We start from the raw sequence: 18,915 nt of genomic DNA on the forward strand, positions 1-18,915 counted from the left end.
AAACAAGATCAAACAGTGATACAGATCTCCAACAAGATCAAACTGGTATAGATCTCTAACAAGATCAAACAGAAAGAGCTCTGAGATAAAGTCAAACAGAGAAATAGATCATTCACAAAGTTTAAACAGATCTCTTACAAGGTCAATAGAGATATAGATCTTTAACAAAGTCAAACAGAGCTGCAAATCTTTAGAAATGTTCATAAGAAAAATTTGTTTTTATTAATGTATATTTCAAATAGATAAACAGGTGGATAAATATACAGGCTGTGGGAATTAGGCAAAAACATAACCACAAAGGTTGCATATGAATATATCAAAAAACCTTCTTCCAAAAAGAATTGGAACAGATGCATCATGTCCTTTTGCATTTCATGTTTTGAATAATGAACTGTGTAAATAAGGTAGGACAAAAAATACGGAATCAGACTAGAACTAATGGAAGTTTGTTCTTCAAAAAATTTGGTCTATATCAAATGCTGTTTGAAAGTTTTTGTTCCAAAACTTTAAAATTTCTTGAGAAACAAAAAAGGAAACAGGTGTTTTCCACTGAAAAATTGGATTCATTTTCAATTTGTATTCTGAATAAATAACTGTGTTGATAAAGTCAGACATGTAGACTAAGTAAAGTTAGAAAGAGACCCAGTGTGAGAACCAATGTTTGTAATCTCATCTCTTATTATCATATCACTTCTATCATAACATCATAACAATTTCTTTGTTGTCCAATTATTACTCTCACCTTTCTCAGATAAAGATATTCCCCTTGATCTTTATAAATAGATAAAGCAGGTTTATCAGATAATAAAATCTTTTTAAATTATTTTAATATTTCACTTATTTTAATTATTCTCTTGACTCATCATGTTTTCCTCATTATGTTTCTTATTACAAAGAAAAGGTTCATTAATATTTTTGGCTTTCCTGCTTTCATGTCTGCTTTTTTAACTCCTTTGTGAATTAGTCAAAATGTGTGAAAAATATACAAAATAAGCCATGAGCAATGGAGACTCTCTGTGATGGATGCTTAATTGACTTAACTCATTAACAGAGTATCAGGTCATTTCTAATAATACCAGCCAGAGGACTATTTCAGTAGAATTCAAATTTAATCATATCACAAAACATGAGAGTTCTTGACATTGACTCATTACACAAAATGGTTATTTGTACCCAAAATTTCCCACAATATGATCTAAAATGGTTCCATTTGATATTTAATATTCTTTGCTATGAAATGTACAGTCTTAAAGCTCACATTATCATTAATAAATCCTTATCTTTGACAAATTTAAGGCAACAGTCACAAGAAAAGTGAATATTATGACAAGGGAGGTAAATCTTGTTATCTACTTCAGACAACAATTACTATTACATTTTAACTTTATAATTTATTTCAGTGCTAGTTCATTAACAATAACAATGACTTTTCGACTTCATAGTTCTGTATAAAATTTATATATTCCACAGTACAATGTGTTCTTTAAAAACCTTTCAACCATAGCTTTTCTTTAAGTTGAGGAATTAAGATCGCCATCTACAATAATTAATAAACAGTTTATAAATTTTAGATTATCTATACATAGGAGCAAAATTATTGCATAAGGGGGTGAAATCAACCAAAATTGATGACTTTTTGGTGGGACAATTCACTACACTGTAGGCCCTACTTACATTTTAAGAACTTTATCTTTTCCACCACTGGCAACTCTTTGACCATCTGGACTCCAATCTACAGCATAAACCTACAATAAAATCAAACAATCAATGATATTAGAGAAATATTACTCTTAGAATGAACAGGAAAATTTAAGACTCAAACCTGGTCAATTTAAGTATACATTCATCAGTTTCAGCCTTCAAAATTACTTAAAATTTACTTATTGAAATTTTACTTAGTTTTATGGATTCGTGGGATTATAAAGGGATTCTGTAACACAAATTCTGTTGTGCAGCAGTGGCAGAGCCAAAGGGGCCCAAGAAAGAGTTTTTTGGAAAAAAAGTATGATAGAAATTCGGGCAATCTGATATTTCGCTCCCCTTCAGACGTAAACCTGGCTCCGCCACTGTTGTGTCGTTAATACACAAGGTAAGTCCACTGATAAAACAAACATTTAATTTGACTAAGTATAAAAATTTCAATTATTTGGTCATTCCCACAGGCAATATACCTTTTAAGGAATATAATAGTCAAATCATTCAAATCCTGATCATATTGGACCATCTTTTTAAAATGTTTTCGTTTCATATTTTTTGAGTGCCTCCGCTTGCCATCTATGATCTGATGAAATTATTATGTATATTATGTTCTGGGTCATATAATATTAATTCAATCAAATGGTCAGTGTGATTCTGGAACAATGTGAACATACCTCATCAGCATGGCCTGGTAAATCAAATAATAATTTCTTCTCTAAGATGTCCCAGACTTTCAGTGTAGAATCAGAACTTCCACTACATAATAATCTACTGTCAGCTGACCATGCTACTTGATAGACTCGATTAACATGACCTCTTAAACTGGCTAGAAATCTGGAAAAATAGATTCATGGAAAATCTCACTGAAAACTATTTTGCACAATATTTTGCATTAATCGCTTTTTCAAATACATATCTCTGCTTTTTTTACCTTCTTTTAAACAGTATTATAGAAACATCTAACAATGAATAGATAGACGGTGTTATTTTGATCAAATATCAAACTTAATCTTGAGATTGAGAATTCTCAAATTTGAAGACTAATGGGAGATAACTCAAGAAAAATGTGGAAAACTTAAAAACTGTTCTCTTCAAAATATCTTTTAAAAAAGGATTTTAAATTCTTTTACTTAGAAATTAGAGAAATAAAATCGACAACTACTTACTTTCCTGATCTTCCTTCCCATAATTTAACAGATTTATCAAAGGAAGCACTAGCTATAAGTCTGGTATCTGGTGAAAACTGAACTTCATTAATTAACTGTTGATGACCTGTCATCCTAGCAACAGATTTCTTCTCTGTTTCTGGTGTCCATAGAAACAAGGTAAAGTCATCAGAGCCTGATACCAACCGTTCCGGTTCGCTTCCCTGAAATAATAGTTACAGGTTAATATTTCTGCAATGGACATAAATAAACATAAGTTATAACTACAAAACAGAATCAACAAAATAGAATATTGAGAGTTCAATATGGCGATACACAAAGATGAAATCATTTCGTTTATAAAATTTGATTGAGAAACATTGTGGAAAAATAATTATCTTATTAAAACATGAAGTAGGCCTACAAGGTCTTTCTTTGGCACCTGACAAGTGACATGGATTGGAGAAGATTGTATAATATTCATGAGCTATCCTTATAAAAATAGTGTATACCTTGGCAGCATCATATCTGGCTTGAGCTTTCTTCCCTAACTCTTCAGCTGAAATTCAAAGTAAAATATTAATGATTGTTGATATCACAAGATTGTCATCTGTTTAGTAGGTTTTAACCCTAAATTCAATTGTATTCTGTATCAGGTAACAGGTTTAAAATCTATAATTTCAAGCTGATGGAAACCTTTTGCGATATATTCCATGTCATATATTATAATTGAAAGTGAAATAATTTGCTCAAATCTGCTATTCCGTAAAAATCATACTAATCTTTATACCCCTTGGACACATGCAGTGTGATGAATGAAAAGATATTTCTCTCAAAAAGATTATTTTATTTCAAATTCTATTTACTGGCAATACAATCAGAACAACATCCCTCCTTCATTCAAACCTTAATACAGTATACACTAAGGGCAAACAATTCACATCCTACTTCAAAATTTCAATAGGTTTGGTTGTCCAGTAAATAGATAAGGTCAATCTAGTCCTATATATTGAACTAAGCAAAAAGTAAATATAATCGCGAGGGATGTGTTTTGAAAAAACCATGTCAACGCAATCAGTATTTTTAGATTATAACACAGTATGATATATTGTACAATTGAAATTTAGGTAAACAGTCAACCATTTTGAAAATTTTGAGGGTTGTCATTGCAATTTAGTGTTTTGTTAAAGGATTTAAGGATATTTTGAAGTATACGAAAGGTAATATACATAATTTGTTGGTAACTTAGAGTAAAATTTGTTTATAACAGCAGCTTTAGACCTCTTAGATTTTAATTTCATAGGTTAAGGAGTCTAGCCTGCATATTATATGTTTCATTAAACAAGAAGACACTTTTTCCAATCAGACCTTTTAATTAATTTAATTTCCGAAGGTCTCATAAATAGGTTACCTTATGCTAGAGTCAAATCCTGAACCATACACCAAGTGCATGAAAACCTGAATTCCATCCATCTCATCTCCTGCCACGGTCAAATCCTAGACTTCTTATAGTTCTCAGTAAGTGAGAAAGTTTCAAAATAACTAAAAAATAGCGGCTCAAAAACATTGTCAGCAATATCACAAGTATGGTTAACAGACATTTTTTGGTACAATAGAAACATAAAAATGTTTGATAATTTCAAATCTGATATGACATATTGATCAACCTTGGTTTAAAGATTTGTGGTCTATATTCAAGATAAGGACAAGCTATAGGTTGTGTTTGAACTTCAGGGTGGAGCTTTATCTATTATCTCTATTCAGACCAATGACCTATATTTCATTTTTCTATAGTAAGTGCAAAATGTTGTCATTGAATAAGGGCTTTAGTACAAGTGTCTTCTCTATTCAATTGCTGTAAAAATCTAAAGAAAGTTAACAAGGACCTATCCAAGAAAGATTTGTGCATCTTGTGGTCTGTAGTAAGTATGATTGGGCAGGTCATCATTACACTTACTGATCACTGGTGATTTTCTTTAACATACACTATTTCTATTGTTTATTAAAGAGGTAAGACACAATTAATATAAGCGTTGAAAATAAATGTCTGATTAGATTGATCGCTATTAATATCTTTTTGTATCTAAATAGGAGATTTCATTTTTTTCCAGTATAGGTTTATGATTTACACACTGTCAGTACTGAAGTGTAACATTGACAACTTTTTAACCATTTTATAAAATATATCAACCAATTTGATTACATGAAATTGGGCTCGTCATATTTCTGATATACCAATTATCAAATGAATAGATTATTATTGAAATATCAGTTCAAAAGTTGATGTTGATAATGATGTTTAAAATAGTACATAATGTCATCATTTTGTTTACGAAATCAGCTATATAAATAAACAATTAGCGTTAACACAAACACCAACAAACTGAAACAATAATATAATAATATAAACAATAAGGATTTATAAGGGAGAACATTGTTATGTATGTATAGAGATTTTGGAGTATTTTCTCTACCAAATCGGCTAAATTATAAGGTAAGATCAGGAAAGGTGTCAAGTATGTAATAAATAAAGAGATTATCTATTATTTTTTTAAACCAAATCCACCAAATTTCATCCAATCCAAGCATGGACTTCCAACATTAATATTTCATATAAATTAGTCCTTAATCAGATTTCAACATACTTTTATGAAAAGATATATGATTACATATATTGGTGCTACAAAACCTGACAAAATATATCGTAAACTATTCAAAATATATATATCAATTGCTGTTTTGTCTGGATAAGCCCACCATAAAAAGAATTTCCATGTCATAACCATATTAACCTATATATGTGGACATAAAGGTATAATTTATACAGAAAACAAAGTTTAAGACAAGATTTGTAACAAGTAACAAGATTTCAAACAAGTATTTAACTACAAGTAAGTTTTCACTACTCATTATCATTTCTCCATTTTACAATAGCTATTACAATGGTCCTAATGTAAAGTACATATAGTAGAAATAAGTCTTATGGCAAAAAAAATATCAATGGTTAAACTAGGGGCCCCATTTCATGTCCTTATCATAATGCTGCTGTCCTGACAAAATTTCCCATTGCACAATGCATGGTATTGGCGTTCCTCGTAAACCCAATCAGGTGCAGAAAAGTAGTAATAAAACCATGATATCTTATCGTTTACAGCAAAAAAATTATAAAAAAAAGTCTACATTTGTATATCATTTAAACTACCTTGTATTTACTGTTATCAATAATATATTCAATATCTTTTATGTATTTAACCTACTTATAAATCAAATAAACTTCTCAATAGTGAATCATATCAATAATATAGGTTAGGGTACTTTACTGTCTTAGTGTTATTATCAACAAAAATTATACTGGAACAGTCAGGTGAGATTAGTCAATGGACAGGAATAAGGAATCTTGAATATAGACCACAAATCTTTAAACCAAGGTTGATCAATATGTCATATCAGATTTGAAATTATCAAACATTTTTATGATTCTATTGTACCAAAAAATGTCTGTTAACCACACTTATGATATTGCTGACAATATTTATGAGCCGCTATTTTTTAGTTATTTTGAAACTTTCTCACCTACTGAGAACTATGAGAAGTCTAGGATTTGACCACACTATCTGACATGTCAATTGTCTACCAGAAATCACAAGCTCAGTTGCAAAGAGGCATAAGGTGTTCTGGAGAGCTTCTATGTTGCGCTCAAATGAGCTCAAAGAAGCATCATGACCTCAAAGAATACACTTTATGCTAACTTGCTAAAGCCAAATGGCTTAAAAAGTTCGAAGTAATTACATCAAAATAGTAAACCATTTTTCCTTTTTATTTTCCAGGAAGTAAAAGAAAATGTCCAAAAGTATCCCAAGTACAATAGAGATGGAGAACCGCCATAAAGATGAAGGACTCTCAGAGGTTGATGGTGCCAAACTAAAAGCCATTAAAAACGAAGTCAAAATTTTGAGGAGGAATCGGATGTGTCAAGTTTTTATATTTCTTGTGATTTTTGCGTTGGATGTGGCAGATCTGCTGAGTGACTGGTTTCTCTATGTGGATGTGAGTTTAGCTAAGCCTGGATTAGTATATGGACCTCCAGATCAAGCATTAGTCAATGCCTTACTGGTTTTCTCAATCATTGGATCTATAACATTTATATTAGAGGCTATAAACATGGGAAAAGAAATCTTTACCTACGAGCCTTACATAGACTTAGATTTCGTATCAGCTTTGATCATTTGGATTGAGGATGTCCCTCAGATTGTGATTAACGTTTTAATTGCCTTATGTCGAGAAGATCCCATCAGTGTCTTTCAAACTATTAAAGCTGCAGTAATTTTAATAAGTATTGTTATTCGAATAATAACATCTATTATTCGGTATACTAATAAAAAGGCGTTGCGTCAGGCTAAAATGCATACAGCATACACCAACAGACATATATTCTATCATGTAATGATAATATTAGGTCTCTTAGTTAACGCAGCTTGTGCTATTGCTGTATTTATTTTCACCCAAACTACCAAAGATGCAAATGGTCATATTAATTTTGAAATCCCTGATTCTGTTTTTGAGGCTAAATATCATGATGAAAGATATTTCAAAAATGTCAGCATCTATTTTCATCATCCAACCTTCGACCTGATCAAACATATAGAGAATGACACAGAATACAAATGGATGCGATTAATGAAAATAAATACAATTCGGAATCAAAGGGATAAAAGAGCCATTTTCAATGTCCAGTTTGAGGAAAATTCCAATGTATTTAATATGGTTCTGTGGGAAAAGATTAACAACGGAAAATGGGATCCTGTAGAGTGTTATAGTGTTGATAAAACTACTAATATAATAACTAATGAAACTAACTGTGCCACATTTTTAACAGGAGAGACTACGTCTTATCTCTTCTTATTCTATTTTGTTTCACCAGATACGTTTTTTCACCAGCTAGTGTTCGGGGATATCAAATTCAATCTGAAGGTCAATAACTCTATTGGATGTATCGAAAATAATAAAATTGCGGAATCAATCAAAGAGGGTTTTGAAGAACAAATACCCATAATTCATTATTATCGTACACTATTGTCAGAAGACCATCATCTGCTGAATGATAATGGTGATGTCAGATTTTATGAAAATGTAAAAGATTTTGAAGATATAACGAAGGTTTGGGAAACAGGATGGTCTAAATGTGATACTACTGGGGTTTTAGCTCCTCATTATGATACAGAATTAGAAGCACCTTGTTATATGACACAGACATAATGATTACTATTGTTCAGAATTTACAAAAAGAAAGTTGAATGTCACAAAGACTGAACTATTATCTTTTTAAAATACATATCAAGATTACTTTGTTCTGTGTTTCTTCTGCAAGTACTGGCCTCACTATTTTTAAATGGTGTATGTATTCAGCACGTAAAAAAATACAATAAACTTGATCTGCATTGAATCAACATGACTTAAAACTGAACATTGGAAATTTTTTATTGTCACTCTCATTGGTGATATGTCATAAGACCCTAATTTATCTATTACCAAAAATAAACCTTTTTGTGAATATTAAATAATTAGCTCTTCTTAAACATTTGTTAAAAACTAAAACATGTCAGTTTATAATTTATTGGCTCAATATGCTTTAAGTGTATCTTATAGAGCTTAATTTGAAATATGACATCTAGTGAAGGAACTTTTATTGAAATCCTACCTATTAAGTTATATCTGTGATAGTGCTAAAAAATGTCCAAAGATACAAGGATTTTCATATATATATATTTTAATACAATTTATTTTTTGTAATCATCAGTAAATGCACCATATATCTTACAAGTGTCTCACATCATCAAGGGTAATTCTTTAATCTATAGGACGAGAAAAGAGGTTATTGCACAGCAATTTTTCCTGCATGTGATTGGGCAAAAGAAAAACACATAATGCCTTTTCACATGAGCACCATTTTACATATTGTGTTAGTAATAGTTAGGGCACACATTGGATGTTATATTTTTGTATGATAGTAGTAAATTTAAAAAATTTAGATTTTTGAACATTTTGGTCACTTCATTGTTTATTTTGTGATTGAAATCAGAAATCCAGAGATCTCAGGATAAAATGCTTTGTATAAAAGCAGTAAACCAATGATATTTCATAACATTAATTCATTATAATAAATGTATGTATTTGTATATTACCAAATAAAGTTATATTTATTCTCATGTTGTTTTATCACGATCACATGATGCCTACATTATGGCATGCAATGAACAGGAGTATTTATCTCTGCCATAGCTAATGTTCTCAGTCAATGCAATTCAAGGAGAATCACTGGCTATTCAATCTTGCCTTCATGGCAACTCATTCACTGTACCTAATCACTAAATTCACAATTTGTCAATAGATGTGATCCATAGTATAACTTGTAACTAACTTACTCACCGGAGTCTGTGATCAACTCTTTGACTATAGTAGCATTTTTAGGATCAAACCAGCCTGTTCTCATTGCATAATCTGTACTTAATGCCATTGTGTTCACCCAATGACCGTGACCTTGTAATGTCCGACATAACACACCCTAGAAGACACGAAATGTATAATACAGACATAACTATAGTTATTTCTACAAACTTTTTTCACATTTACGTATAGCTAGTAAGTTGGTTGTCCAAAAAATCAGACTATGTTTTCACCACTGCTAAAAGATGAACAACGGTTTTGGGGTATTTTGAATTATAAAGAAGGTAGTCATAGGAAAAATAACCAAACAGATAGAAAACGACACGGTTACTTGAATTGTTATGAGCTTTGGAAATTTGTTTGGTTTAATATAACATAATAGAGAAATAACCTTTTCCTAGCATTCAATTATCAAAATTGAGAGTTCTTAACACTATTTGAAAATATTCTGGAGTTTGAATCTAATACATTTTGCAGAAAAAAGCAATTGTTAACAACTACAATAGTATATAGCTTTACTTACATCTTCAGCTCTATAGACTTTAATAGTTCTATCTTGTGATGATGTATAAATTAAATTACTGCCTCCCCATTTGACACACGATATACATTGTAGATGTCCTGACAGTGTCAAGTGACATTCACTCTTTAATGTATCCCATATCCTTACTGTTGAATCCTATATCAGAGAAAAGAGAAACATATTTAAGGGATCTTCAAGGGATCAACAGGCTTCCAAAATTACTGGGCATGCCACTTGCCAAAACAAAGCTTTATTAAATTCAGTGTAGGAATCTATGACCCAACTTCCACCTAATGCTGGAGTGATGATTGTAATGATAAGCTAGTTTGAAATCCAAGTCAGTTGCAAGAAAACATCCGCATCAAATCAGTCTATATGGATTATGGAGATCCATCAAACCATAGCCTTCTCTATTAGCATACCAATAGACAGAAATAAACTCATACAAATATCTGAATGTAATATAAATCAAGGGCATAACTTACTTTTGAGGCACTAGCTAAATATCTACATTCTGGATCTCTGAAATCAAAAGAGAAACTATGTTATTTTGTAAGCTGTACAGAATATGAAACATGTAGAATGAAAATCCCCAAAGCAAGAAAAGTCTTAAGGCTACTGAAAAATGAATGATACTTACAAATGCAAAGGTTTCCATGCTAACCAAGTTATCCATTGTTTATGACCAATTAAAGATTTCCCAATCTGCTGCCCACTTTTTGGATCCCAAATACACACCTACAAATAATAGATGATATCAAAATGATAAATCTCAAAAATTCAACTTTACTTTGTAAATATATGTGGAGCTATGCTTTTCAAACCAATCATTCCTCATGTATATTGGACAATTCATACAATCATGCACAACACAGAGATTTTCATAATCATTTCATAAATCAATGCAAGTTTTCTTTGCAAACACTCTCTTAGTATAAAAAGACACTGAGGTGGGACTATACCTGACTATTTTTACAACCAGAAGCTAATTTTAACCCATCAGGTGACCAGGCTATACATAATATCCAATGTTTATGACCTGTAATTATAAAAAAAATTTACATTAAGAATAATTATCAAAGGATCTGGAAATATAACGTATGAGGGCCATAACCATACTTAGGGGAACATGAGAATTCTACAATACTATTGACAAAAGTTTCACTCACCTTTACAAGTAAACTGTGGTGTCTCTGTATTTACATCCCAAAATCTTACTGTTGTATCTCCTGAACCACTGGCTAAATATCTGATAAAATAAAAATTAATTCCGTTATTAATATAGTAGGATTAATCATTAGAATCTTTTCTGACACATATTTAAAAAGAAAACAAAATACAGAAGACAACCTCAGCCAACAAATGAGGTGATAAATGTGATACATAACACTTATCAATCTGAAGAATTCAAATGCTGTCACTTCTTCTGGAAACATCCATTCATTTATACATTTATTTCCTTTTCCAAATGTTTATCTGAGTATAATTGATATTTAACAAAAAAAAAAGGTTTGAAAAAAATAGTAATTTTTAAGAAGAAATGAAATCAGAAAATATCTTTATTCTTACCTGCCATCTGGACTAAAAGCAACTGAAATGACAGCATCAGCATGTCCCTCTATAGTACCAGTACATCTTGTTACAGCTCGTACTTTAAATACTGACTGTGGTTGATAGATAATATCTAATACTTTCTCAGTATTCTCTAGTTGATCTTTATCTAACGTCTTCTCTAAACTCTCAGTTATTTCTATATCATTTACAAAGAATGAATATGGTGTTGGTTCTTCCTAGAAAACAAATTGTAGGGTTCAAGGTTATTAAGTCAATGTCCAGTAGAAGCTGATATCCAGACAGATAAAAGGAATAAGTAAAGAGTGCCACTTTGCTAAACATGATTATTCTTGGACAAATTTTCAAAATTACTTTCAATCTAGACATACAAACAAATAAAACAATCAATATGCTATATTTCAATCTGCGAATTAGGAATATCTGTATCTGGAAATACAGCAAAACTTAGTGAAAATGTTCTCACATGAAATTTAGCAATTCACTTTAAATATAACAGAAAATTATATGTATTACCTTTTGTAATATAGCATTACAAATCAGTTCTAATTTGTGAACATTGATATTAACTGGAAGATCAAAAGGTGAACCAGTTACTTCCCCTGCTTCTGATTTAAACTGAACCAGTAACCTTTGACCCAATCCATCTTCACTCACACTGTCCCCATCACCACTGTAAAATAAAGTAAACTAACAGTTATTTGTTTCATGACATGAGTTCTCCTGAAGTGGCAGTGTGTGCATATATTTAAAAAAAAATGAAATAGCTCAAATGTTTTGATGTTTTCAGAAAGTGTACAAGCGAAGCGAATGAAGAACTCGTTTAAACAATTATGGAAATATAACAATCTCAACACAATCCCCTTATCGGGCTCCAATCAATGTTGTCGAGGTGATAATCTGGTATGAACACATACAGATGGATTTAATATCATAGTAAAAACCCTGTAAACTAACTGGGCTGGAGTGAAGTACATTATTAGTCCTTGGGATTTTAAACAAGAATGTCCAAACATGCAGAATATATTGAAAAATATATCTGGCGACACACTTAATCTACAGGTTTATTCAATACAATATTGAAGGAGATTCAAAACATTATCCTTAATATTCTTTACCTTCCAAAAGACTTGAAAATCTGTCCTTACAGTTTGAAAACTAGAACCTGACTGACAACAGGGTTGTCGGCCAAAACACTAATTAGCAGAGCTCAGGTTAAAATTAGAACCTCTGAAGTGATGAAAGTTCAGAGAAAGATTTTGAAAAGAAATAGAGGCAGTGAAATGTGACTTAAACTGGCTGTTAGTTTAAAACTGTGAATGTCTCTGACTGAAAATAACTAATTACAATTAAACACATTTAATTTCACTCTCAACATTATGTTACTGGTGCATAACAACATGAATTTCTGCTTTTAAAGTAAATTTAATTGAGGATAACATGAAAGACCTCATTGGCTTTGAGACCAAAATATTCAATGTAAATTTCATAAAATAAAGAAACACCAATCTTAAGCACATAATTATGACACATACCATGGGCATAATATGCAGATAAAAATTCTCATGGTTGATAATGCTAAGTCTGGTATTTTAGTATGAACTTATTTACTGCTGAATCCGATTTTTAGTGAATACGCTACAATGTGAAACCTTGGCAAAACAGAGACACCATGCTAAAACTTCTTCTAGTGGAAATTTTAAAGAGTTTGAATCCATTAATTTCTATCAAGACCTGCATCATCGAAAAATCAAGTCTTATGAAATATTAATGTTTTAAATTACCTCATTTTTGTTATGATCAAAATAATATTCAGCACAACAATATTTGTAAACAAACGCACGTGTGAATTTGACAGCGGAAGTGCAATTGAATTGCGTCCCTTCCTTGTGATCTTCAATGTCAGGAGATAGAAATGGTCCTAATAATTGTATACGAAGTCAACAAGTAAATTGAACATTCGCAATGAATCAAATATTTCGATTTCATTGATGTGTCAAAGACATCGACATTGATTACCTCTTAGCTTTTTGATATGTCTTCCCAGGAAATCGGCACTGCACTGAAATATGTGTCGAGTTCCTCTGAAAAACATATTTACAATGGACTAGTTTCCATTCGCAAGAAACTGATGAAAAGTAAATATGCAGAGAAACAGCTGAGAAATAAAGGCATCATCAGTAAATTGTTGCACATTCTCCATACTCAAGATCTAACACAGAAAGAGAACAAACTATTAGATATTACACTTAGTATATTGGGTAATTTCTGTATGGAAGAAGAGGCTCGATCTGATGTAAGTTTGAGGTCTAAGTTAGACCGCACAGTAAAAGTTAAACATTTGAATAGACAAGAGCTATGTTTCAGAGGCATGTAGTGGTTTCCTCCCTTTACACTAGGATGGAAATTGTAAAGGGGGGGAAACCAATATGGAAGGAACTTGTAGGGGGGAAACCACTGTAGGCCGTTACAGATACAACAAGTTAAGAGGCAATACTCCTTACAATGTCAACGAAACAAGAGCTAGCACTTTCATTATTATTATTCTTTTTGGATTAATTGCTATACCATAATTGTTTTTCATGATAGAACTATTTTAGAAAATGTTCATTCATAGAATTTTGTTTGTAATTTCAGGTCCTGAAAATCGGTTATGGAATAACATGCATTGGTAATATATATTGAACATTTTTTGAATAATATGATCTATCCTTTTATGGCTTTGAAATCACACAATGAGTTATTTCATCTTGGTATCCAAGATTTGGATGTTTATGAAAAATATAAATAAGAATGTCCAATGATATCAGAAAATATTTTTTTTCCATTGAGATGTATTTTTTATTTATACAGCTGATTGTGTGTTAGAGTCACCATGTAGCAGTATACAGAACAGAGCAGCTAGAACTCTGGCTAATCTAGCTTTAAGTCCACTGTCTATTAAACGTATTGTACAGTCTGAAGTTCTACCTCAACTAGTTAAATTATTATTAGAATGTAAAGTTAAAGAATCTCAACTTGTGTATTGTAGAACTCTAAGGTTTGTGTTTCTTATTGATTTTTATCTATTTATCACTTGAATTAATAAATTTCTATCAATTACTCTTTGATGTCCAAATCATTTCCATATTAACTGATTTAATACTGCTTTCTATGGAAGTGTTTGATATTTTAATACAACTTTGAAAGTTTTAGCTCATGGGCTCTACCACTGTGGTGTTAAGTTGACCAACAGAGTTTGATAAGTAAGCTTATAATGATAAGATCATTAATTGAAATAAATGTCTTATATTTTCAGATTGATAGGTAGTAATTTGTATGGTAAAGAGAAAGTATTAGATGAAAATGGATTATTTGCTGTAGCTAAGTTAATGTCTAGTGATGATGATGAGGTTGTAAAGAATAGTTTGAGAACTGTGGCTGATTTATCTGTATCAGGGTAAGATTGAGGGAATTATGTGCTACTGTTGAACCATGAAAATGAAATGCTGTATGCTATAAGATCCTCTTACCTCTGAAAACTATAGTTGATGAAACTAATGTTATCTTACTTCATGTGGTCAAAGTGTTCAAAGGCCTTAATCAATATATTGAGGCTAATAAGCACAGTTTGATATTGTTGATAATCTAAGATGGTTTTGTGTTTCCTCTACATGGCAAGAAACATTTTGATTAAAATAATAATTGCTCTGAAAAGTCAGTCCAGTATAAACTATTTTGTCATTTGTTTCAGATGTTCCTTCAAGTTTGCTCGTCAGATTTTGGCAGCAGGAATTGTTAATGTGATGACAGATAAAGTGATGAATGACAACAATACAGTATCCCATAATGCTTTATCAACTCTAATTCGATTGGCCGAATATGAATATATCCGTCCTGTGATTGGTTCAGCTGGGGGAATTCTTTTATTCATCAATTTACTGACTGATACTCGTCAACATGTAGACCATATTAAGATATTGAATGTCCTCTGTTTGTGTGGTAAGGAGTCTGTCAACAGAGTCAAAATTCGTGAAAATGGAGCTTTGGAGATTCTGTTGTCAGCTTTAGAGGGTGAGAAATATGCTCGAATACATGACAGAATTATCAGCTGTTTTCTAAGCTATTTATATGATGAATCAAGTCTGAATTTACTCCTGGACAATAAACTTATTAATATTTTACTCAAGCATTTACAGCGCTGCACAGAATTCAAATCCAGGACCATCACAATAACTTTTGATGAGAAAATGGCTGTCACTGAAGAAATGATTATGGAAACCAAATCTGACTTGATTTTAGCAAGACCAAAACAGATTCCTAAAAGATCAAAAACAAGAGGGAAAAGGAAATGTGAACTGGAAATCAATAAGGACAAACTATTGTCATCCCCAGTGTCTTCAAAGTCCCAAAATATGGAGGACAGTAGTAAGGGATTTGTGTCGATGCCAGTTCCAACTGCTGAGTTAATAAGTTCAACCATTACCATGAGACCAGAGGAGGCATCTTTTACTGTTACTGCCTCATCTGAGGTTGATTCAATGACTGATATTAGTGATATACCAAGCTCTAGCAGTATTTCTATTGAAATTCCCTCAACTAAAGACAATAGAGTATATAGTATAGATAGTCCCACTTATTGCAATCATTTATGGGAACCATCTCCATTAAGTAAAGGTGTAACTTGCAAGAGAAGCTTCTCTCCAGTTCCAAGTTCTTCAAGAGGTTCCTCTCCAACTGCAGTGTCTTCTAGAAGTGGCTCCTACAGTCCTTTAAGTAATGAATCGTACTATTCACCAGGTGTGTCATCTCCTTCTTACAGCATTCCCTCCCCAGATAGTCCTAATATGCCTTACTCCACTGTATGGAGTCAACCTTACCAGAGTGACAGTAGTGATGAGTTATCTTCCTTGGGTACTGGTGTTGCAGCTGCATCCTATTGGACTTTCTCTTCTTCAGAGGAAGAAGAAGCATCAAATGAAGACTCCAATGGTAGTGCAGCTGTTACTGCTGCTGAAGTAGAACTAAAATCCGAAGGTAATGATCAATTACTGGAAGAGACCATGGTAGAATCGGATCACTCTGATGAGATGTCCACATTTAGTGATGCATGTAGCTCTTTAAGTCTCAGTGAAAAGAAACCAGAAAGTCCCTGTGATACACAAGTTAAAAGATGTGGAAAACATAAAAGGACTTCAACATCTGATAATTCTGACACTAACCTAGAAACTAAACGATGCAAAACAACCTCTAAGAGATTACCAGCTTCTAAAATTACTGAATCGAACATATTAATCTTACTTTCCAGAGTCTCAGTTAAAAATGACCCCTCACCTTATTTGGCTCTGCCATCTGTTTTGTGCTGTATGTTAGATTATATTCGAGATGTTCCAAGTGCACAGTCAAGATGTGTGAGGACAATTTCTAGAATTTTACGCGATCCTATGTGTTTGGACAGCTTACTAAATATTGGAGCACCTGTTTTGATTTACCAGAAACTGGTGTTGAATGGCAAAGGAGTGGATTCTTCTGATGTGAGATCATTGCTCTCTAAATCTAAAGTCAGGTTATCAATAGACTCTAATTCCTCATGGACCAGCCCATTCTCATCCCCTCGACAAACCAGTAGCGACTTCTCTCCTGATCCCACAGGCAAACCTTGGAACTTCCCTACAGATCCTGGTTCACCAACTAGTCCTGGCTCCAGTTCAGATTATTCTGTAGCTAGTCCTCATTTTAAAAAGGAAGAAAAAGAAGAGCCTCCTATTGATTATGAACAAGCTGGTCTTGAATTACTACGAGACCTCAGTTTCACTGCAGAATCTCCTTTTGGACAAGGGGCAATAACTCATACATTACTGAGGAAATCTAAAGCTGAGAGATTGTCCTGTTGTTTATCACTACAGTTCCTCTGCTGGTAAGTTTCATTCCAATTATATGTGAGTTAACATCCATGAACTGTTTGGGGTCCATTTATTGTCTGTCAAAAATGGCTGCAAATCTGTTGAAACACTTTTCCTTTGAATTGTTTGTACCATCAACTAAGATCTATGGTTTGCAATTTCTACAAGATCAAATTTTATTGCTACTTATCGTTAAAATTGTATATTTTCAGGAGTTCTAGTATGCAGGATCATTTCTTGGTGAAACATTTCACACTGTCATCATTGTTAGAGGTGATCAAGGAAAAACATAACCACACCATGTTACCTTATATAGTCAGTGGACTCAATTTTCTCGCAAGGATTTCCAATATGAAGCGGAAACTAACAAAAGAGAGCCCAGTTAAATTTCCTAAGTTAGTAACTGATGGAGAAGAGAAGTGCTGGTATTGGAATTGTAATCATGATGTATTTTTTCAAGTCTGTGATGTTCAGCTTGGTGGAAATCGTGAAATTTTGGTCAAACAGTCACCCGTCTTTGCTGCGATGTTGGAAGGACATTATTGTGAATCCAACCAATCAGAGATTAGTATTCAAGACACATCCCATGATGCATTTCTATTTATTCTACATTATTTACACGGATGTGGCTTGGACTGTCCTATGCTAATGAAATATTACAATGATAGTCCAGATGTTGAATTCTGGGAAAATGCGCTCAGTCTGTGTGATCGTTATTTGTGCCAGTCGCTAACTAACTTCCTTATTTGGGTATTAGCCTCTCGATATTTAACCTTTGACCTTTTTTTCCATGTGTTTATGTATTCAGCCTTTCACGGGTTCCATCCTTTAACCAATGAATGTGTAAGGATGTTGTTCAGTGCTGAAAAGCCAGTCATATTAAAAGTGGGAATTTTTAAGAACATTGTTCAGAATAAAGGAGCTGATTTCTTATGTACTGCCATTAAATCTGTTTTCAGTGAATTTATCGGTAAAAATTTCAAGTGATATTATTAGTATTTATTTGTTATATGAAATAAATTATCTATTTAAATGTGTTTGAAGTTTCTTAAAAGGGCATCTTCCTGGGAAAGATAGCTTGCCAGGCAAGGTAATATACACCCACTGGCAGCTTTGATTTTAGATGAAAAATATTTGGCAGTACAGTAACAATTACCAGTATGAAATATTCAACCTTCAGTCTTACAGATCTTTTATACTTTTTGGTATAACATTACAAAGTTTCGTCAAAATCCGTCATATGGGCGTATAAAAAAGACGTTTTGATAACTAGGTCAGGAGTGAAGTTTCATGTTCCTGAACATCTTCCCTTTAAAGATGCATGTAAAAATCACAAGGGATGTCAAGTGGAAACAAATAGAAACATCCTTTTTGATTAGGGTTGCTAATAGCATTATCCTTACAATATTCTGTTGTAAAGAGATATTCTACTTTCTAGAATTCTATTTTAATCCAAGACAATCATAGCTTCCATTTGCACCATCCCCTTTTACTTACTGATCTGTCTTTATCAACTTCAGCCTTAAAGTGACGCATCATTGTTATTTCTTGGTTTATATCACAATGAAGGGACCTATATATGATTTCTAAAACTATTAAGCTCAACATGGCAGAACTAGTAAACTTAAAATTGTGTTATCTCAGATGAAAT

General features: G+C 32.3%; 2 protein-coding genes across 2 annotated transcripts; one reads left to right on the plus strand and one right to left on the minus strand.

The window, feature by feature from the left end:
* Nucleotides 1-221: 221 nt before the first annotated feature.
* LOTGIDRAFT_209088 (hypothetical protein) lies at nt 222-13,232 on the minus strand. Its single transcript, XM_009053484.1, has 14 exons — nt 13,167-13,232; nt 11,899-12,055; nt 11,380-11,600; nt 10,980-11,059; nt 10,773-10,849; nt 10,451-10,548; nt 10,296-10,332; nt 9,811-9,966; nt 9,270-9,405; nt 3,356-3,402; nt 2,865-3,067; nt 2,373-2,532; nt 1,675-1,745; nt 222-1,537 (listed from the first exon to the last, which is right to left on the minus strand). Exons 1-14 carry the CDS (start codon nt 13,169-13,171, stop codon nt 1,525-1,527), a joined length of 1,461 nt encoding a protein of 486 aa, XP_009051732.1. The 5' UTR covers nt 13,172-13,232; the 3' UTR covers nt 222-1,524.
* Nucleotides 13,233-13,318: 86 nt separating this feature from the next.
* On the plus strand, nt 13,319-18,294 carry LOTGIDRAFT_228420 (hypothetical protein). Its single transcript, XM_009053485.1, has 6 exons — nt 13,319-13,678; nt 14,020-14,053; nt 14,236-14,422; nt 14,681-14,821; nt 15,116-17,278; nt 17,477-18,294. Exons 1-6 carry the CDS (start codon nt 13,418-13,420, stop codon nt 18,249-18,251), a joined length of 3,561 nt encoding a protein of 1,186 aa, XP_009051733.1. The 5' UTR covers nt 13,319-13,417; the 3' UTR covers nt 18,252-18,294.
* Nucleotides 18,295-18,915: the final 621 nt, after the last annotated feature.

This window comes from Lottia gigantea (assembly GCF_000327385.1).
Source record: "Lottia gigantea unplaced genomic scaffold LOTGIsca_2, whole genome shotgun sequence".
Taxonomy (NCBI): Eukaryota; Metazoa; Mollusca; class Gastropoda; family Lottiidae; genus Lottia; species Lottia gigantea.